We start from the raw sequence: 23,314 nt of genomic DNA, 5'->3' as shown, positions 1-23,314 counted from the left end.
TCATTTTTTTGCGAAGTCCTACCACACCCGCCGTATTCTCCAGACAGTGATCTCTCTATCACCTGTTTAGATAAATGGCGCATGGCCTGGAAGACCAACACTTCCGATCTCATGAAGAATTCACAGATTGGATCGATTCGTGGATCGCTTCAAAAGATAAACAATTTTTTTTGACGCGGGATTCGTACACTGTCCGAAAGATGGGAGAAAGTAGTGGCCAGCGATGGAAAATACTTTGAATGATACATGTGTAACCAATTTGTTTCATTAAAGTCTCAAATGTTGGGGAAAAAACGACGGAAGGAAAGTTGTACACCTTGTATGTTGGACAGATACTTATACAACCCGCACGCAACGGAAATACTTTTTAGATCTTTTTTATACAAACAGGCTTGAGCTTATAGACGGTGTCAGTATAGAGACAGGGAATAGTGATTACGACGTCATCACAGCGACGATGCTTACTTAAGTGTACAAACGGATCAAGAGCCTCGGAGAGTGTTTTTGCCAGAAAGAGCAGATAAGCTGTTTTTAGCAGCCCACTTAGACAATGAATGGACATCACTTCGTTCCAGTATGTAGGACATAGAGAAATTATGGGGAAGTCTAAACGGACTATAAGTCGCACGTGGAGAGGTATGTGCCAAATAAGTGGATTAAGAACGGAAAAGACTCACTACGATTTAACAACAAAATTCGGAAAATGCTGACAACGCGAAGACTGTTTCGTTCTTCTTTGTAAAGAAACCCTACAAATGACGATGGGCAGAAGTAGTAGATATTCGTGCATCAGTAAAACGATCGACCCCAAAGCGTATAATAACTACCAACGTCATACCTTAGCAGAAGATATGGCCCAGAACCCGAGAAAATTCAAGTCCTACGTAAAATCGTTAAGCGCGTCGAAGGTTTATTACCAGTCACTTGTTGGCCAGTCTGGTGTAGTAGTAGAAGATAGAAAAAATGAAAGCTCAAGATTTAAATATCGCGTTTAAGAAATGGTTCACGTAGGAACATCGCACAAACACTCCGTCGTTTGACAACTGCAAGGGTTCCCGTATGGAGGACGTGATAATAGGTGACCCCGGCGTAGAGAAGCAACTGAAAGAGTTGAAAACAAATAAGTTTCCCGTCCTAGATGGAATCACACTTCGGTTTCACGTGAATCTCTTGCCCAGCACAATGTCCCAAGCGACTGGAAAAAAGCGCAGGTGACTGCTGTACGTAAGAAGGGAAACAGAACGGAGCAGCAAAATTACAAGTCTTACGGAATGTAACGAGGATAGAAGGATTGTAGTAGGGAAGGCAGATGATCAACTTCGGTTTATTGGGAGAGTTTTGGGACAGTGCGGATCTTATGTGAAGGAAGCCGTGTGTATAACACCAGTGCGACCCATTCTTGAGTACTGCTCGTATGTTTGTGATCCCCACCAAGTCGGATGAGAGAAAGACGTTGAAGCAGTTTAGAGCCGGGGTATTAGACTTGTTACCGGCAGGTTCGATCAACATGCAAGTCTCATTAAGATGCTTTGGAAACTCAAATGGAAGCCGTGGAGGGAAGGCGACACTTTTTTCGAGCAACGCTACTGAGAAAATTTAGAGAACCGGCTTTTGAAACTGACTGCAGGAAGATTCTACTGCCACCAACGTGCATTTCTAGTAACGGCCATTAAGATAAGGTAAGAAAAATTAGGGCTCGTAAGGAGGTACACAGCCAGTCGTTTTCCCCGTACTCTTTGCGAGTGGAACAGGAAAGGAAATTATTCTTAGTGGTTGAAGTGTGGGGCAGCTCTCGGAACGAGAGTATATTCGGCAAATGGAGTGGCCTTATCCGTTTCCCCGAATAAATCCCGTCGAGCACGTGCGTGATTCGTTGGGAAGACGTATTGCACCAAGTCCACAAGCATCAAGGACTATCAAGTATTTGTGAACCGCGCTCGTGGAGGAATGGAGTGCCATAAAGCGCGAACTTTTTACCATCCTTGTGGCCAGCATAGGAGCATCGTACGCAGCATGCACTGCCATCACACACCATATTAAGACCAGGTCCCGCCTTTTGTAACGTCCAGGGTATCATCATAAATCGCGGCGACTTCAGAACTGTAATTACAATAGTGTTCGTCTGCCTGAGTAGCATTACCTATATTTTCAAAGACATTGATAGAAAAGTAATTATGAAGCAGTTTTTTAAAATCAAGGACTGTCTTTACTGTATACAACGTATCGTTTAAAGGTACTACAGTGCTGTACTACATGCAGCCGTACAGCGTGTAGAATAATAACTGCAGTGAGACACAACAGAATGTGAATTTATATAACACACGACAAGTTTCGGCCATTTGTCCATCTTCTGGTAGTTGATATCAATTTACATGTTGAAGATCACTCTTTAATTGAAAAAATGAACAAATAATGTAATTATGACTTATGTTGGAGATCACTCTTTAATTGAAAAAAAAAAAACCAAATAAGTAATGTAATTATGACTAAACCGACACAACTGAAACAATTGGAAGTGTCTAACTGACATTTGTTGAAAAATATTATAGTATTTACCTTTTGCTGAAGTATGCATCCACGATATGGATACTACAGCAACAGGTAAGTACTATAATTTTTTCAAGACATGTAAATTTGCCACTTTCAATTACTTCGGTTGTGTCTACTAAGTCATTATCACATTATCTGTTTTTTATTTAGACAGTGTCTCCATCACTGAATATGAAAACATGTAAGTGAATGAAAACCACTTGAAAGCGGGAGTGTGTTGAATAAATTCATCTTCTGTTGTGACTGGTAGCAGTTACTATTCTCCAGCATATAAAGGAACAATCACTAAGTACAACAGCATCCATTATGGATAAATACACATGTACCTGAATTGTAATGAAGAAAATGTTAACTGCGTTTACTATTCTGCTAGCTTACATTCTTCACAGGAGGTTGCGTTCCTAACTTCTTTTCTTTGGAGTGCATTATACTGACAAAAACATTCTATTGAAGACGTCTGATTCAACGAGAGATGTGCATTTTCCTTGTTTTTCCATTTATTTACTGTCAGTTCCAGTAAGAACAAAAGTTTACGATTTACCAGGTAACCTCATTGTGTGCTAATACAGGAGCGCCAAAGCCAGTTACGTGTTATGCATTTAATAACGCAGTGTTTACGTGAATGGTACTCTGTGACACGTTTCTGAGGAGCTCTAGGGAGAGAAAGTGTATTATTGAATAAAAGATGCAGGGCGATATTTAAAAAAAGATATACTGCTGCTCATATTTTCGTAACAAGCAAAACTACAAGAAACGCAACCACTCTGGCTAACGTTCCCTGGTAATTAAACAACATCTGAATTATACATTTTTCATTTCGTTTGTAGGCAAAATGATGCCCACCGAAAAATAGCTTATGTCAACTGGCGGCTTAAAAGTTCATGTAGGCGAGTGTAGGGGTTATAAAGAGCTTGTAATTAACATAATGCCCTCATTGTGAACAGAGCCTACATTTCTAACAGTAACTTATGCACATATAGACGATCTGCATTTGGCACGAATCCTTGTAGAGCCGTTGTGGGCGTGTATCTATGGCGGCTTACAAACTTGACTTCAGATCCCTTAGGTATGGAAAACGGTGTTGGTTTGTGACTAAAATGATGCGGTTGAACTGAGACAATAACTTAAACCTTAGAACAGTATCCCTCTTCGCAGTTAATGAAGTTTATCAAACTAATAAGTTCGAATAAAATCAATCAATATTAGTTTTTCACAGGAGAACTTGGAACCACAATGGTACGCCCTCCGACCTTGAGTGCAACTAGAATACCATCGATGCACGCTAGTGAAAAAGATCAACGAACTATTAACACTCGTAAAGGACCCGTGACTATGGACGATAGGTTACTATCGTCATTAGAAAATGGCTCTGAGCACTATGGAACTTAACATCTATGGTCATCAGTCCCCTACTATCGTCATTAGAAACTAAGAGTGGGCAACATTACAGGTTTCGTTTAAGGATACTCCTGCTTCACCCCTTCATAATTAACTACCAACAGTTCTACCAGGAATATTTCTGTCACACAACACGTCTGTGATTGTCGAGTGATTTATCGAAACTAGGAACAAGAGTTATAGTCTGTTCTTGCTCTCTCTTGTAATTCTTCGTGGTCTTGCCCTTGTGAATCGAAATACTGACACATTCTCTTCAAAGGAATGACATTTGGACCGTCGGAGAGGATAAAACTTGGCCTTAGTTGTGTGAGAGAGATGAAAGTGACCATTGAGAGATAGAATTTTGCTGTTGAATATATTCAAACAGGATGCGTCTAACGCGTATTTCGGGGAAACATATAGTCAGACGTAAGGTACTTCATGAAAATAGAAGAACAATGCCCAAGGACCTAATAAGGAACTACCAAAGGCTACACTTGCTCTAAGAAATATCACACGGTTTCTCTACGTTAGCAAAAACAAGCTAATAGTTGTTACTTCCAAGGAAAATAGTTTGTATGGCAGCCGCCAATACGAGGGAAGAAAGAAGAAGCGTTACTTTTCAAACTGAGTCCAGCCGCTCGCCACGTGATGTTTTGTTAGAACGAGTTATGTGCGACATGAGTGAGAGAGAGTCCGGCTTCCAAAAATGAAAATCGATGGATACTCCATCAATCTGGCGGCTGCTACTTGCAAGTCTTCCGTTGGCAAATGCTTAGTTGAAATGACGTTTATTTTATTTTGTTCCTCAACTCGTGAGAGCTGTCCGGGCTATTTTAGGGCTCTGTTATTTTCAGACGGTGCTTTCTTATACATTCATTGGATTTAACTGCAGATCGTTCCTTACTTACCAACGACTAATAGATGCATAAAGCGGTGACTACTACAGACGTAAAAGGTTTCACTGGAGGCTATACCTTATGCCGATGAGATCGCTTTGCTCGCTGAATGTATCTAGCAGCAACTGAATGTAAAGATAGAAATATGCATCCACAACATGTAGTGCTGTTATACAAAATTCTTGATTGAGCAGCACATTCCGATCATTAGAAAAGGCCTATTCGAATACTAAATGGCCACAATGACGTGATTACATCAACAGCAGCTGCTCAAATGGGGGGCTCCTTGTCTACACGGACACGTCATCAGATGTGTGCTAAAATAACGGTGCCAAATTTCTTCATGTTCTCAGAGTTGATCTGTTGAGGTGGTCATTTTCGATTTCGAAACAGTTATATATTACAATAAGGAGACTAAAACAAAAGAAATCTAGACCATCCGATGTAGTAAGATAAACATGAAAAAATAAAAGTAAAATACGTTTATATTTTTACATGAAATATTCACAATATAATGTTTTACTTTGCTACAGACACAAATGCATTAGTCAAAATACCTCTCTATATACATAAATAAATAATATAACTTTTTACATACCTAACCAACAAACATTTTACAATTGTTTCAACATTTTTTTTCTTTCCGCATAGTTTCGCTAAATTTAAAATTCTGTACTGCAGCAAAATTTGTGATTCGCTTGGTAACAATACACATCAGACTGGATGAAGAAGTTAAAAATAAAATGGCCCCAGTGTCAGAAACACACGAGTAGAGAAAGGCTGTGAATATAAAAATGAAAACCTTGTAATGCTTAACACTTATTAAGTTATTTACAAGTGCTATATTCTATGATATACGTGCAACACTTTGCGACTATAGTAGCTCCTGTTTCGCACCTTCACGGTGCCACTGGCGCTACAGTAATTTACAAAACAACATTACCATTTAAACTTTTATCCACTATGGCTGTGGACTGTCATTTTGACGGATGAAGGTCTCCTGAAATAACTGCAACCAATCGCCTTTTGTGATGCTTCAAGTCCTGTTTATCATAACTGGTTTCGTATCACCTAGTGACTCATCATCAGATGGTATACATTTTTTCATTGGGAGGCGATGTGAAATTGCTCATGGTAAATAAAAACTGAAGCATGACAAAAAGAGACTGGTTACATTTATATCTGGAAACCAACGTTACAATTACGTAGTACGTCAATGGCTTCTGTATCAGGATGTCGCATTTTACAGCGCTAGTCTGAGATCGTAAGTGTGTTCACTTCACCCTTGGCACTGCAGCACCCTATAGCGAATGTAGGGTACTGTGGTGAAAACTAATCCGGACGTAAGCTCGATTTATGTATAAGCAGGTTATGTATATGTGACTCCTCCACTGATATCGTCTGGAATACGAGTAGCATTAATACTGTTAACCGAAATTTTGGCGACACCATGATTATACGAAACGTTAGTCACCAAGAGGCCTTCAGCCTGTTCCTGGTAACGGTTTTCGCCGAACATTATTAACTGGTTCAAGTCCTCCAATCGCAGCGTGATCAGCCCCTGGGCTCGTAGCGGAGGTTGAAGCCGTTCTTGGGCGTGATGACCATACCCATCTTGAGATCCTCAAGGTCTTCGCGGGTGGCAGTCGTGGTCACTCTGAAGGCAGGCAGCACCTTTGACAGGACGGCTCGCATCTGCATCTGCGCATACTTGCTGCCGATGCAAGAACGGGGTCCACCGCCGAACGGCAGGTATGCGAAAGGGTGACGCTCCTTGCACGCCTCCGGAAGAAACCTGCAGGCAATAATGTGACTCTAGAATATAGATGCCACTAATGTTGTAGCATTACAGGATCTGGACTCTTTTATCAATGACAGCGAAAGACTTAAGAAAAATAATGTGTCAGTTTGAGAAATATATCATTGCACTGAGCTCAATAAACGACAGGACTATTGTCAAGTGGGCTACATATAGCTCTTCGGACATGGACATGCCTCTATGAATAAAAGCTGAAATTTAAAACAGAAATACCAGTTTCATTTATCTGTATCAGGAATGGAAATCCAAAGAAGTTGTTTCAGTATACAAAGAAAAGTAAGAGAGGTTATCAAAGTGAAAACCTATTCATAAAAGATAAAAATAAAAATATGCTAACACAGCTGGAAGATATCCTCGAAAGATGGAAAGAGTATTTGTCAGAAATGTTAAATTCCACTGATCCGCACATAACTTCCAATTACGCAATGTCTGAGAGTGACAGAATTAATAATGACGAATGTAGAATCACAGAACCGGAAGTGATCCACACCATCCAAAAGCAGAAAAACAATAAGGCAGCAAGCGAGAACCAGATATCAGCAGAGATTTTAAAAGAAGGCAGAAGCAAACTACACAAAGAAATTTATAACCTTATCACAATGATATGGAAAACTGAAACACTGCTTCAAGATTGTAAAACTGCAATAATTTGTCCCCCACACAAGAAAGGAAACAGAATGGCATGTGGAAATTACAGAGGAATCAACTTACTAAACATAACCTACAAAATCCTGTCAATGATCATTCTGGAAAAACTAAAACATTACGCAGAAAACATTAATCAAGATTACCAGGCTCGATTTCGAACAAACCGTTCCACAACTGACAATTTGTTTACTATACGATAGATGTTAGAGAAATACTGGGAATTCAACAAAAACATCCACTGTCTTTTCATTGAATTCCAGTGAGCCTATGACATCATCCACAGAAGTAGCCTCTACATCACGTTACGAGAATTTAGTATACCCAGTAAAATCATTAGGATGGTACAACTGTGCATGGATGGCTCCCAGGCAGCAGTGAAGTTCAGAGGATCCATATCCCCCGCCTTTCCAATTAAAACAGGCTTACGGTAAGGAGATGCTCTTTCATGTGTCCTCTTCAACCTTGTATTAGAGAAAGTGGTTCGGGAGAGTAATTTAGACCTCTACAATGATCTTCGATTCGAGCACAGTCAAACAAAACTCCAGGCTTATGCAGATGATATACTGTGCTGACCAAAAATGGGGGTTTTGATTAACCAGGAGAAAACATAATGGAAATAGGTCGAGTCATAAACCCAAATCCCTACTTTGAAATTGACCAACATTCTAAATTCAGAAAAGTTCTTTAGTTTAAATACCTTGGATCACGTTTCAACAGTAAAAATATCATAACAATGGATATAAGCGAAAGGGAAATGTCTGTACTCATTAAGCAACCCACTGAAAAGTAAAGCTTTGTCAATAACCACAAAGATGAAGATATACAACACTATCATCTGTCCCATAGTACTGTACGGTTCAAAAGCTGGACGCTTACAAAGAATGAAAGAGAAAAACTGAATGTTTTCGAAAGAAAAGTAATGAGACAAAACGGGGGATCTGTGTTGGAGAATGGCGTATGGAGAATTCGAAAGAACAGCTAATGAAGCAACCCACTATCATCCAGAAATTAAAAAGTAGGAGACTGCAATGGGCTGGACATGTGGCTATAATGGAAAACAGCAGAATCACGAAGAAAGCATTTGAAGGAACTCTCCAAGCAACAAGACCTTTGGGCCGACCTCGTACAAGGTGGAAAGATGATACAGAGAAGGGCATCGCAGCATTAGGAATCTCCGCAGGGTGGAGAGATACTGCGAGAGATAGAAGGCGGTGGAAGCAGGTAGTTGATGCAGCGCGTGGTCTACAGGGCCTGTGATTGCTGAGGAGAAGAAGAAAAAGATACTAATAATAAAACTGTAAAATCGACGTATCTGTCTGTACGTCTGTCTGATCATGCTGATCTCCAAAACTGCTAAATGAATTTTCATGCGATTTTCGCAGATAACTTGAGCGTAGGTCGGGACGACATAAAGACTTCATTTAATCGCAGTCGGATCACGGAAAAAAGATTTTGTCATTTGAACTTTTGTCTGAAACCGTAGCGTCTGTCTTTTTGTCTGTTTGAACACACTAATCTGCAAAACCACTAGACGAATTCTTGTGATATTTCCAGAGGTAACTTGACCATTGCTTGGGGTAAAGTATGGGTTTCATTGCATAAAAATTGGATCACGAAAAAAAAGATATCTTAAATTAAAGTTTGATCTAAAATGGTTTGCTCAGTTCAGCAGTTAAAATGTTTAATCATCACGACATAATACACCAAAAGAATCGACATCTGGCGCTATTAGTTTCGCAGTACACCAAAAAAACGAATAGACGGAGCTCTTAATTTTTTTTTTTAACTAAGTGACACACATTACCAGAAGTTTACGTCAGTGACAGAATTAAGCGTCGCAAGCTTATCGTTATGAATACAAACACTGAATTCACTTGGATATGATATACGGATTTACTGATTTCGCTTTGAGTATTAAAAACTTAACGACATTGATTTGTTCGCTTAGATATGTTTTATTTACATTATTTGCAGAGAAAAATCAATTTATTAAGTTTGCTTTGTGGTTTATGTGCCTATCCATTACATATTTATTTCGTTTTGATTACAAATAAATGTACTTTGAAAACGGTTAAGTCTGAAGGGCTCAGATGCTGAGGGCTACGCGGTCTTAGGAATCCAAGGAAGATTGTGAGGTGAGACTTAGTGTGGCTCGGGACCTAAAATGGCTCTGAGCACTGTGGGACTTAACATCTGAGGTCATCAGTTCCCTAGAACTTAGAACTACTTAAACCTAACTAACCTAAGGACATCACACACATCCATGCCCGCAGCACGATTCGAACCTGCGACCGTAGCAGTCGCGCGGTTCCGGACTGAGCGCCTAGAACCGCTAGACCACCGCGGCCGGCGTGGCTCGGGACCAGCAGGCTTCAACACGCTCTCTGGAAACTCATCATCATTTCATCCCTATCCTGAGCGCAGGTCGCCCAATGTGGCGTCGAATGTAATAAGACCTGCACCAAGGCGGCCGGACCTGCCCCGTAACGGCCTCCCGGCAAATGACGCCAAACGCTCATTTGCGTTTTTCCAGTACCAAATTTAAACGTCCAGTCTCTCATTAAACTTAGAAAGATAAAAACAGTAACCTATTTCTTAGGTAAAAAGAGCATCATGATTACAGACGTACAGGAAAACCGGTAAGCGGACAAGGAACTTTTGAATCAAATGATAACAGAATCTGTACGACCAATTTAAACAGCAGGATATTAAATGATTTAATAATTTCTAATAAAATAACTGACTCAGTCCCAATGACGGAAGAACATTTTCTTCAACATGCAAATCCACAAACAACGTCAAAAATCACCTAAAATTGACCTATTCTTAACGAACTGTTTTTCGACCTAAAAGCAAATCAAAATGTAAATAACTTAATTACAGACCACTGATGATGCTTTACTTCAATAAAGCGAAACGCGTCTGGTGAAAAAATCACGCATTTTCGTAGTTGCAGCGACAGAACAAAAATACCCTCAAAAAAGTGCATACCATTTTATAATGTTCATGCTGCAAGTAACGATAAAAACCAGACATAATGTAGACTAATATTCGGTGGAAATGGATAAATAAATGGGTAAAATACCGCCTAAGCACACTATCATGGCATTTGGCGACTTCATCGCATAAATTGAAAAGAGGAAAAATACAGGTAAGTAGTTGGCATATGTTCTGCACACATATGTACCCACAGAAATGGGTAAATACTGAGAGAATTATGTGCTAATCACAACATAGTGCAAAACTCCTCATCATTGAGGAAGCTAACGACATAGGTGTCACCGAATCCAATATGTTGGAAAAAAAACGAGACCATATAGCAATAAGCAGAAGGTTATCAAAACAAATAATAAATGTTATAGTAAGATAGCCCGAAAATCAGACCACTAATTCCTATAGCTAAATTTAAGAGTAGGTATGAAATAATCAAATGATACAGAATTTTGTCGTGGTTGTTAAATTCGGATTTTTTTTCTTTAATAGGTAGAAGTACCAAGGTTTCTGTACCCACATCTTAGTACACAAATGAGTAACCGTGTCTTTTATTAATGATGTACAAAAGGGAGATTGTCAATAGCGCATTGGTCCGTAGTTTTGCGTAGGATTGCTATGTCAGAGCAGATATTATTTTGTGTTGTATCGTTATTTGCTTGAGGTACTCCTCGGCAGTTACGGATCACTAGTAGACGCTTTTCTGATAAGAGGTCGGCCGCTGTGGCCAAGCGGTTCTAGGCGCTTTAGTCCGGAACCGCGCTGCTGCTACGGTCGCAAGTTCGAATCCTGCCTCGGGCATGGATGTGTGTGATGTCCTTAGGTTCGTTAGGTTTCAGTAGTTCTAAGTCTAGGGGACTGATGACCTCAGATGTTAAGTCCCATAGTGCTTAGAGCCATTTGAACATCACTGATAACAAATTGAGAATCTGTTACTTTTGTTAGAATTGTACTGAGATAGCCACACTGAAAATACACTTTTAAAAGCTCATGCAAGAAACACAAATTGTTACACAATTCAGTAGACATTCACTGGATGTAGTTGTTAGGAAAAGATAATTAACTGATTAATATACTGCAACAGAGTAATTTGAAGAATAATTATCTTCATGATTTTGCCAACCAGAAGAACTCTCACATGGCGACCCTGGTGTTAAATACCAATCTACTGTTACGACGACGCTGGATGCGAAAACTAAGAAAGAAGTGGTTTATAAACAGAAGAATAAAACGTTGTTTTCATCTGGAATTCAATCATGCAGCAGGATTTCCTGAAGAATGCTTTGTATGTTACTTGTTATACACCATTAAAGAATAGTTTATTACTTCCAAGTGAAACATGTGTATACAGATCACTGATAGGAGACTCCATCATCACGAGTAACACAGCTGTAAAGCAGTGAACGATGCTAGGCAACTATACAAAATAAAATTAACTACGAACTTTATTAAAATTCAACCGAAAAATACAAACAAAGAATAAACTTAGAGTAAAAGTGAATTAACAGATTAATTGACATTTGATTTGAAAAACTATAAGTGATGCTAATTACATACATTTTACACCACGCAAATCTACTAGATGATAAATGCGCTGTTATACATTATCAATCGACTTGTAGCACCAAATGTCAATTACAACGATGATTTTGAAAACAATGAAACAATTATATGAGTACATAGTTTTCAGGTAGAATTGAATAAAAGAGGCGAAAAAAGCCAACAGCAGAAGATTCACGTGCATTACACATTTATCGAATGTAAATTGAATTTGCGAGACAATTAGTTCGAACAAAAGGACGACGGAATACGCAGTAGCCAGTCTATCAAATTTAACGGGGTTTGGTAGCCTGCAGTTCGCAGTAGTAAACTGCTTCCATTCAATGCGGCCAGATGGCACAGCCATCAGTCGTCACCCAGAAACTACACTACGAGCAACGAATGGGCAACTGGTCGGCAAACAGCAACGGCAGGTAGAGGCGAGTCGGCAGCGCAGACGATGTGCAGCTACTCAGCCGGTGGCAGATATCAGTTCGCAATAGACTTTCCGACAGGGCCCTTTTTATTAATTTCTGGCGGGTTCTGGTCCTCTACAACACAACTCTCAACTGTTTTGTTAACTGTAGTTCATTTTTTCAGTTACTGGAGTGGAATGGTTTTCTAAATACCCAGTTATGACATTAGTATATCAAGTAGGTTTGTTAAAGAGTATGTTGTTGTAGTAGCTCCTTACTTAACAAGCATGTACAGCCGCTGGCTCGACGAAAGGTCCGTAACCAGAGACTGGAATGTTGCACGGATCACACCAGTACTCAAGAGAGGCTATAGGAGTTATCCACTAAATTACAGGCCCATGTTCAAAAATGGTTCAAATGGCTCTGAGCACTACGGAACTTAACTGCTGTGATGATCAGTCCCCTAGAACGTAGGACTACTTAGACGTAACTAACCTAAAAACATAACACACATCCATGCTCGAGGCAGGATTCGAACCTGCGACCGTAGCGGTCGCGCAGCTCCAGACTGTCAGGCCCATGTCTTCAACGTCGATATGCAGCAGGATTTAGATACATATAGTGTGTTCGAACATACTAAAGTACCTGGAAGATATCGCTCTATTGACACACAGTCAGCACGGATTTGGAAAGCAACGTTCTTGTGAAACACAGCCATTACTCACACAAAATGTTGAGTGCTATCGATGACGGATTTCGAACTGATTGCGTATTTCTAGATTTGACACCAAACCCCACAACTGGCTTGTAATTAAAACGCATGCTTACGGAATATCGTCTCAGTTATATGATTGCATTCGTCATTTCCTATCAGAGAGGTCACGGTTCATAGTAACTGTCAGAAAGTCATCGAGTAAAACAGAAGTAACCTCTGGTCTTCTCCAAGGTAATGTTATAGGCCCTCTACTACTCCCTGTTTATGTAAAAGATTTGGGAGACAATCTGAGCAGCCGCAGCGTTAGGTTGTTTGCAGATGACACCGTCGTTTATCGTCTAGTAAAGTCATCAGAAGATCAAAACAAATTGCAAAACTATGTAGAAAGGTCATCTGTATGATGCGATGATTGGCAATTGACCCTACATAATGACAAGTGTGAGGTCGTCCACATAAGTGCTAAACGGAATCCGTTAAACGTCGGTTACGCGATAAATCAGTTAAATCTAAAGGCCGCAAGTTCAACTAAATACTTAGGAATTATAATTACGAACAACTTAAATCGGAAAGAACACACAGAAAATGTTCTACATCTAAATTCATACTCCGCAAACCACCCAACGGTGTGTGGCGGAGGGCACTTTACGTGCCACTGTCATTACCTCCCTTTCCTGTTCCAGTCGCGTATGGTTCGCAGGAAGAACGACTGCCGGAAAGCCTACGTGCGCGCTCGAGTCTCTCTAATATCTCTCTTATTTTACATTCGTGATCTCCTCGGGAGGTATAACTAGGGGGAAGCAATATATTCGATACCTCATCCAGAAACGGACCCTCTCTAAACCTGGACAGCAAGCTACACCGCAATGCAGAGCGCCTCTCTTGCAGAGTCTGCAGCTTGAGTTTGCTAAACATCTCCGTAACGCTATCACGCTTATTAAATAACCCTTTGACGAAACGCGCCGCTCTTCTTTGGATCTTCTCTATCTCGTCTGTCAACCCGACCTGTTACGGATCCCACACTGATGAGCAATAATCAAGATTAGGTCGAACGAGTGTTTTGTAAGCCACCTCCTTTGTTGACGGATAACATTTTCTAAGGATTCTCCCAATAAATCTCAACATGGCACCCGCCTTACCAACAATTAATTTTATATGATCATTCTACTTCAAATCCTTCCGTACGCATACTCCCAGATATTTTACAGAAGTAACTGCTATCAGTGTTGGTTCCGCTATCATATAATCATACAATAAAGGATCCTTTTTTCTATGTATTCGCAGTACACTACATTTGTCTATGTTAAGCGTCAGTTGCCACCCCCTGCACCAAGTGCTATCCGCTGAAGATCTTCCTGCATTTCGCTGCAATTTTCTAATGATGCAACTTCTGTGTATAGTACAGGATCATCCGCGAAAAGCCGCATGGAACTTCCGACACTATCTACTAGGTCATTTATATATATTGTGAAAAGCAATGGTCCCATAACACTCCCCTGTGGTACGCCAGAGGTTACTTTAACATCTGTAGACGTCTCTCCATTGAGAACAACATGCTGTGTTCTGTTTGCTAAAAACTCTTCAATCCAGCCACACAGCTGGTCTGATATTCCGTAGGCTCTTACTTTGTTTATCAGGCGACAGTGCGGAACTGTATCGAACGCCTTCCGGAAGTCAAGGAAAATTGCATCTACCTGGGAGCCTGTATCTAATATTTTCTGGGTCTCATGAACAAATAAAGCGAGTTGGGTCTCACAAGATCTCTGTTTCCGGAATCCATGCTGATTCCTACAGAGTAGATTCTGGGTTTCCAGAAATGACATGATACGCGAGCAAAAAACATGTTCTAAAATTCTACAGCAGATCGATGTCAGAGATATAGGCCTTCTTGAAAATTGGAACTACCTGTGCTCTTTTCCAATCATTTGGAACCTTCCGTTCCTCTAGAGACTTGCGGTACACGGCTGTTAGGAGGAGGGCAAGTTCTTTCGCGTACTCTGTGTAGAACCGAATTGGTATCCCGTCAGGTCCATGGACTTTCCTCTGTTGAGTGATTTCAGTTGCTTTTCTATTCCTTGGACACTTATTTCGATGTCAGCCATTTAGCCGGCCGGTGTGACCGTGCAGTTCTAGGCGCTTCAGTCTGGAACCGCGTGACCGCTACGGTCGCAGGTTCGAATCCTGCCTCGGGCATGGATGTGTGTGATATCCTTAGGTTAGTTAGGTTTACGTAGTTCTAAGTTCTAGGGGACTGACGACCACAGATGTTAAGTCCCATAGTGCGCAGAGCCATTTGAACCATTTGTTAGCCATTTTTTCGTTCGTGCGAGGATTTAGAGAAGGAACTGCAGTGTGGTTTCCTCCGTGAAATCTCTTTGGAAAAAGGTGTTTAGTATTTTAGCTTTACGCGTGTCATCCTCTGTTTCAAAGCCATTATCATCGCGGAGTGTCTGGATATGCTGTTTCGATCCAATTATTGATTTAACGTAAGACCAGAACTTCCTAGGATTTTCTGTCAAGTCGGTACATAGAATCATAATAAAATAACGGAAATCAAAGCTAGGACGGAAAGATATGTGTTTGTTTTCCCAGATGTTGTTCGGGAGAGATATAATAGAGAATATTGTGAAGGTAGCTTGATGGACTCTCTGTCAGACACTTAAAGTGATTTGCAGAGTATCCATGTAGACGTAGATAAGTATCTGACAAACAAAATTCAGTTTCGAAATAAGGCTACGTGAAGAAAATTATTGCGTTACTGATGGATTTAAAAATTATATTACTAACATCTTACAACAGCAATACCGTTATTTCCGCATTATTTTTTGTTACAAAATTGACACAGTGGCTGTAATTGGGGAAATTATTACTTTAGAGACAACTAGTACATGACTGGAAAGAAGTCAACAGAAATTAAAGCAATATTGAATGTCAAACTTTCTCAAATTAATAATACAGAAGAATTAGAAGATCTTTAAGAATAGATATATGAAAGGTTGGAAAACAAAATATAACATTTGCATACTGTTCAGTACGTACAGGATAATTTGGTGAATAGTGTACAAGCAAAAATGTTGGAAACATTGGTAATCCAGTGTACTTCACTGGAATTACAGATTAATTACGGACTAATAATTATCTAAACTTTGAACATGCAAGATGTGACTTTAAGAATAGATATAAGGAAGGCTGGAAAGCAAAATATAACATTTGCATACTGTTCAGTACGTACAGGATAATTTGGTGAATAGTGTACAAGCAAAAATGTTGGAAACATTGGTAATCCAGTGTACTTCACTGGAATTACAGATTAATTATGGACTAATAATTATCTAAACTTTGAACATGCAAGATGTGATATAAGTAAAGAATTAGAATATTTAATAGCCAAATATAAGTCGGATTGACTTCCCTGCTTTATATGGTGAAGGGTTAAAACACAGATTTTCAATTTTTAGTCCAACAGGAGAAAAAGAGCTAGTATTGTTTCTGAAACCATTTATGCACATGTAACTCGATGTTTGGAGGACCAAAACAAAATCGATTTTGTTGTAAGCCATGTAGAAGAGGTTGCAGCACAAGAGAGTATTTCATAATGACAAGATTCTGAGACAGCATTTAAGTCCAAGTACTGGACTAAAGATAAATAAAAGAAGTCGCATTTAGATTTATTTAGTTCAAAATCTTGCAATAATAACTGGAAAGGGTGTAGATGTCTTATTGAATGGCATGTCAATAAATGACACTATTTAGATGATCCTTTGAGAGAACCATTTATAGAAGTGCTTATTACTACGTTACCAAGGAGGGTTAAAGTTATACTGCTTGGTAAGGACTAGGTAAAGGTTTCAACATTGTTAGAATGCACTGGTCTACAAATCTCAGCTTTGTGAAATTTTCGAGCACCAATATAGGTTATCCTTATGTATTTCGACCTGCTGAACACGAATCTGAAATTGGTTCTTCCTCAGCACCTACAGTTTTTTGTATGAATTGTACTAGTCACTATTTAATTGTACTCGTTTCTGTGTTGCTTAAACAATATTATTTCGTCTCTTAATGCTAATTTATCTACACAAAGAACATGAAGTGCTAATGAAATGTGTTTTCATGCACACCTAATTTATTTTTGGACACTGTCTGCACCTCTTATCTGTGGCACTACTGTCTTGCAGTAGTGTCCAACAGTAGTTAGCCATCATACATGTTGCACATTGCCCCTGACAGCGCTGCTCCAATGCAGATACGGTCTGATGAAATCTTTTCCCATGAGACTTGTCCAAGAGCACCAGCTGGAAATAAATCCATGTGTGAGTAAGGAACGTGCAGTTTTATCGACATGTTACAACAGAGATTACAGTAAACTGTGGTAGTTCGTTGACTAACACAACACTATTGTCTGCTCTCTTGTGTCTAAAGAAGTCAGAATACAGTTTTTTGAAAGAATTCTCGCTGCCCAGTTCAAGAGGGCTCAAAGCTGTGACAAAATCATGATCGTTAAGAAACTGTCTAATTTGTGGGCAAACACGCCTGCTTTCACTTTGGCTTCATTCAACGCAGGGAATTTCTAACGTAAGTACATAAAACCAGATCCACCTTTGTCCATTGCAACAACGAATGACTTCGTAAGTGCCAGATTTATGTGAAGTGATGGTATCAAAATGTCTTTCAAATTCAACAACGCAATGTTTGCTACATTCTTCCAACTAGGTTTCATTTACGTACAGGCAGACCAAACCCGACTGTCGTAATGACGCTTCCTATCACAGATATCACATTCACATAGAAAACAGCAATGTTTTCTATATCCAGATTGTAAGCGTGTAAGTATGCCAATTACTCTGAAGTCAACGCAGATTGCCACCTGAGGCTGTTATATTGAATTTTTTCAACAAAAATTTCATACTGCTGTATGTTTCCTTTAAAATAGTGGCATAAGCTACAGGAATAGGAGGATATACATCGATATTGTGAAAGAGTACCACTTTGAGGCTAGTTTCAGTTCCACCGACGAATTGTCCTCCTTCCGCTGATGTATGTTTCATTCCCATACCATTGAGCAGACCATTCACGTCATTGCAGCAACATAGTGAGTCCCCCATATCAAAGAATGGCGCGAAGGCAGGCTGACGATGTCGAAAGAAATGAATCTTTGTCTAGTAAATTCCAATGTTTCAGAGGCGAAACTAAGCGTTCAGGTCCCTAAATAGATCATTCAAATCATTTTGAGTCAGGAGATGTGACATAATTTCTTCGTAATCGACTTGATGGAGGGATAGTTGATCGTCTTTCTATCCTTGCCCTTTACCCCTTCTATTTTTACCGTACAAAAATAGCAATCATCTACATCATTGGTCGGTTCCCTCTATTTCATTGAAACAGCAAAAGGTACTGCAACATTACCCTTCTTCTTCACTCAACCATTAAGAAGAGACGAACAGTTCACACAGACAATATGTGGTAGCCATTTTCGGTCCTGATCATCTAGCTTGCACCCGAAATAAAGTCATATCTTCACTACAGGTGTCACATGTCGTGTGCATGATTTAACAGTGCACTCGTAGTGAAAGTTATTTGGGTGATTTAAACATACCCGTGACACTAATACAAATGCACCCTAAAACAGAACTAGATACTCAGCACAAGGTATGTTTGGATCCCATTACTCACTCTCGTGAATGTACAGCCAAACAAAGGAAGCATTTCCTCATAATTGATAAGAACATGATTTTCAGTAGCAACAGTTAACGAGTCACACGCGCTTTTGCCACATTGTGAAAAATTAATTATAAGAAAACTTTCCGGTAGTCGCTTTATGAGGGTTGCCTTAATAGGTTGCATTTCTTAAGAAATCTACTTATTTGCTTTTTATATCCATTCTTATGTAATGAAGTATTTTTAAAACTGGTGGTGCTACAAAACGCAAATAAGATTTTCATGTTTGGGGGGAGGAGGGGGGTGAAAATACGTAGGAAACACCTGTTTCAATGCAAGGAAATTGTTCATTGCTGACCAGTGTTATCTTGAAGAGACTGACACATTGGAGAAATTATCCGACAAATGGCAAAAGGTAATAGTTGACACAATAAAAGGTCAGATGAAACAAATCAGGATAGATATCATGATACAGAAAGAGCAAAACATGGTCATGGATATAACAACACATGATGAACGAGAATATAACACACAAGATAAGAACATTCAAAAAAGTTATTTTACAACAGCATTAACGACAAAGAGAGATACTCCATAATTTCTAGGGTACAGCTTGGTCCACAGAAGTAGATATAAAAGAGCTGTGTAATACTGAACCTATCTAATTAAGGAGGAAGGATAATTCTAACTAACTAATAGCTACTGGATAGGGAAGAAATAACTAACTCAGATGATAAAACACATGAGCATTTAGATCTCGATGGTCATTTTAATGTAAGGGAAGCAACAGTAGATGCAATGTACCACTAGTAGTTCATTGCAAGATACTACCGTGAATGAAGAAGAACTGTTAGAAAAGAAATTATTGAAAATAGAAGATAATTTGGATCAAGTTATACTTAAGAAGGTGCAGACTGTTACAGGAATTAGAAACGACACGGAACCATCAGAAGATTTACAAGTTATTGTGGAATCTTAGTTTCTCAAAGTGTTCAAATAACTGATGGAAATGCAGCACGATGACGTTGTCGACATCCGTCGACATTTCGACAGGTGCCTACACTGTCATTTTGATGGCAAAACTGTAGAAAGTAAACGCTGCGGAAGGTGGTTTTAAACTCACTTGCACAGCACTTACTTGGTGCAATTTTGCTTTGAAATGATAAGGTGTGCACCTGTTGAAATATCGGTGGTTGTCGATGATGTCACCCAACTGTATTCCCGAAAATTATTTGTATATTGTGGAATCCTCGGTTAGTGAATCGAGTACACGTAATGCAGATTTCGTAGATGGTAACCCACTATCTGTAATTAATACTGGTTTGTTTATAGGTTCAATTGCTACTGACAAATTGTTATTGTCTGTTCCTTCTGAGAAATTACTGTCACCAGTTACTACTTAGCACTTTCTACCTTCTGTTATTATTTATCAAGTGGCATTAAATTTCTCTATTGCAATCTTATAATCAGTGACTTCAGTTCTTACTGATAATTTCTCTTTGCCCTTTATAACTAATAACTTACTGACTGCTATAACTAGGCTAATTCCTATGCTGCTTTATTATAAACAAGTTACTAACGAAGATTTTTTACCTTCTGCTATTACTACTACCTTATGTTACTTACTCGTATGTAAACTGAAGTTTGAATCTTATTACATATCTCTAAGGGTAAGAGATCTACCCCATGTGATCTACATATTACTTCTACTTCAACTTTGATTACGTCAGACTATGAAGTGAGTATGCAGTTAAAGAATTTGTACTTTGGACACAAGAAGTGTGTATGCCACATAGAGAATCATTATTACTTTAAGATTATGTTCAGTATTATAAGGAAACCACACAGAAGATTTTGCATTTTCATATAAAGTGAAATTATTTACTACAAGTGCACATTATATTATGTATTTAATCATACCAGAGGCTCTTTGGAGCTTCTAGGTTGTGGAGCAAGGTGGTCCACTGGCTCCTAGCTAGAGAGAATGACAAGCATTCTCACTGACTTCTTGCATTTGTGCAGTGTACACACACATACCAAGGTGAATTATTACACTAAATGAACACCGATATTGACACCAGATATTAATGAAAGTGAAATATAAATACTTATAAAGGCAATCATAAGAAAGTGGTATCAAGTGAACAATGTTCTGAAAATTTTAAAATTTAGAATACTGCAGTATTTCTAAGATGTTCAAACACTTGTTGCTCGTTTGAGGGAATAAACATTTGCCATTGCAATGATTTAAGGAAACATTTTTAAGACCTTTCATAGATAACAATGTATTTTATTTAACTGAGAGAGACTGTAACACAGTAAGAACAGTCAGTTAAACAATCATAGTGGGAAGAATGTAAATGTTAATAACAGGGAAGTGGGAGTATTTTTATGTATATATGAACTGATATATAACTATTAATGACACTGAATAGTGGTATGACGAACTTTTGGGCCCTGGCTAGGGGGAGAATTTATGTTTAATGTCTCAGATTAAATAATGTGAACATTCATGAGGAGTCATAGGATTAATTGATGTTGTGGTCATGGAACCATTTACTTTTACCCTTGAAGGAATGAGCATATATGTGGTGTACATTGCAGTTATGTGAAAGATTGTGGAGTCGTGTAGATTCTACCAAATTTGCTGTGGTCTTACTTCCCTTTGTTACCTGTGCAGGGAAGAAGGGAAGAAGACCTACTCATTGGTAATTACTGTGGTCTTTAAAAATTTTGTGCCCTGTGCATAGAAACTGTTTCTTTTCCTGTCACAGAGAAATTCCAGTTATCAGTTTAGCATTTGTTGGAAAAGAGGAGACCACTAGAAAATGTTGATGCTTATAGTAGTTGAAATGTTAGAAGAAACAGGACAGTGTTCCACTATGAGGGACATGCTATAATTAAAAGTATCAATCCTGTAACAAGTTTATGTAATATTATTATCTAAATTAATAATTATCTGCCTAAGGACAAATGATGAACGAAAAAAGTATCGAACATAAGTTATTGTATTTTTATGATGGATTTTATATATTTAATTTACTATATGACAAAATCTGGAGGGGTTTGTATCGTTTCATACAGGATAGCAGTAATATTAAGTTGTGTGGGTTTGTACAAAGAAATTTTATAGTGTATCGAATTAATTAAACGCTGTGATTGGGTTTTCACAAAATATTTTTAGAGGAGGTTAACTTAGCTTAGTTTAACAGGAATGTAATTCTAGGGGAAGGAGCAGAAAAAAGGTTACAGGAGAAGGAATGATAGAGGAGAAAGACTAATTGAGTTCTGTAATAAATTTGGGTTGGTAATAGCGAATACTCTCTACAGGAATCACAAGAGGAGGAGGTATACCTGGAAGTGGCTGGGTGATATGGGATCATTTCAATTAGATTACATCATGGTCAGACAGAGATTCTGAAAACAGATACTGGATTGTAAGGGACGCAAGAGCTGATATACACTCAGAACACAATTTAGTAGTGACGAAGAGTAAGCTCAAGTTTAAGAGATTAGTCAAGAAGAATCAATACGCAATGAAGTGGGACACGGAGGTACTAAGAAATGACGAGATACGCTTGAAGTTCTCGAAGGCTATAGATACAGAAATAAGGAATAGCTCAGCACGCAGTATAGTTGAAGAGGAATGGTCATTTCTAAAAGGATCTTTCACAGATGTTGAAAAGAGAAACATAGGTACAAAGAAGGTTGGTTGGTTGGTTGGTTTTTGGGGGAGGAGACCAGACAGCGTGGTCATCGGTCTCATCGGATTAGGGGCGGATGGGGAAGGAAATCGGCCGTGCCCTTTGAAAGGAACCATCCCGGCATTTGCCTGGAGCGATTTAGGGAAATCACGGAAAACCTAAATCAGGATAGCCGGACGCGGGATTGAACCGTCGTCCTCTCGAATGTGAGTCCAGTGTGCTAACCACTGCGCCACCTCGCTCGGTACAAAGAAGGTAACTGCGAAGAAACTATGGATAACAAAAGAAATGATCGATGAAAGAAGGAAGTACAAAAATGATCAGGAAAATTCAGAAATACAAGTCGCTGAGGAATAGAATAAATAGGAAATGCACAGGAGTTAAGATGAAATGGCTGCACGAAAAATGTGAAGATATCGAAAAGAAATTATTGTTGGATGGACTGACTCAACACATAGGAAAGTAAAAACAATAGTCGGTGAATTTAAATGCAAGGGTCGTATCACTAAGTGTGCAACGGGAATTTAACTGTTAAATGCAGAGGAGAGAGCTGATAGGTGGAAAGAGTACGTTGAAGGCCTCTATGAGGGGGAAGATTTGTCTGATGCGATAGAAGAAGAAACAGGCATCGATTTAGAAGAGATAGGGGATCCAGTATTAGGATCAGAATTTAAGAGGGCTTTAGAGGACTTACGATCAAATAAGGTAGAAGGGACTGGCAAGATTCCATCAGAATTTCTTAAATCACTGGGGGAAGTGGCAACAAAACAACTAATCACGTTGGTGTGTAGAATGTATGAGAATGGTGACATACCATCTGACTTTCGGAAAAATATCATCCACACAATTCCGAAGACGGCAAGGGCTGACAAGAATTATCGCACATTCAGCTAAAAATCTCAGTCATCCAAGTTGCTGACAAAAATAATCTACGAAAGAATGGAAAAGAAAACTGAAGATATGTTAGATAACTATCGGTCGGTTTTGAGCTAGGAAAGGTAGAG

At 39.1% G+C, this 23,314-nt stretch overlaps 1 protein-coding gene across 1 annotated transcript in view; it reads right to left on the bottom strand.

Moving 5' to 3' along the window:
- Positions 1–5,365: 5,365 nt before the first annotated feature.
- Positions 5,366–23,314, bottom strand: part of LOC124799061 (cytochrome P450 4C1-like) — a 151,069-nt gene continuing 133,120 nt past the window's right edge. The window contains exon 7 of the mRNA XM_047262599.1: positions 5,366–6,621. Coding sequence (XP_047118555.1) covers positions 6,381–6,621 — 241 coding nt within the window. The 3' untranslated portion in view covers positions 5,366–6,380. The remainder of the gene's footprint in view (positions 6,622–23,314) is intronic.

The sequence above is a fragment of the Schistocerca piceifrons genome, chromosome 5, assembly GCF_021461385.2.
Source record: "Schistocerca piceifrons isolate TAMUIC-IGC-003096 chromosome 5, iqSchPice1.1, whole genome shotgun sequence".
In the NCBI taxonomy this organism is placed as follows: Eukaryota; Metazoa; Arthropoda; class Insecta; order Orthoptera; family Acrididae; genus Schistocerca; species Schistocerca piceifrons.
This window is presented reverse-complemented; position numbering and strand designations above follow the sequence as displayed.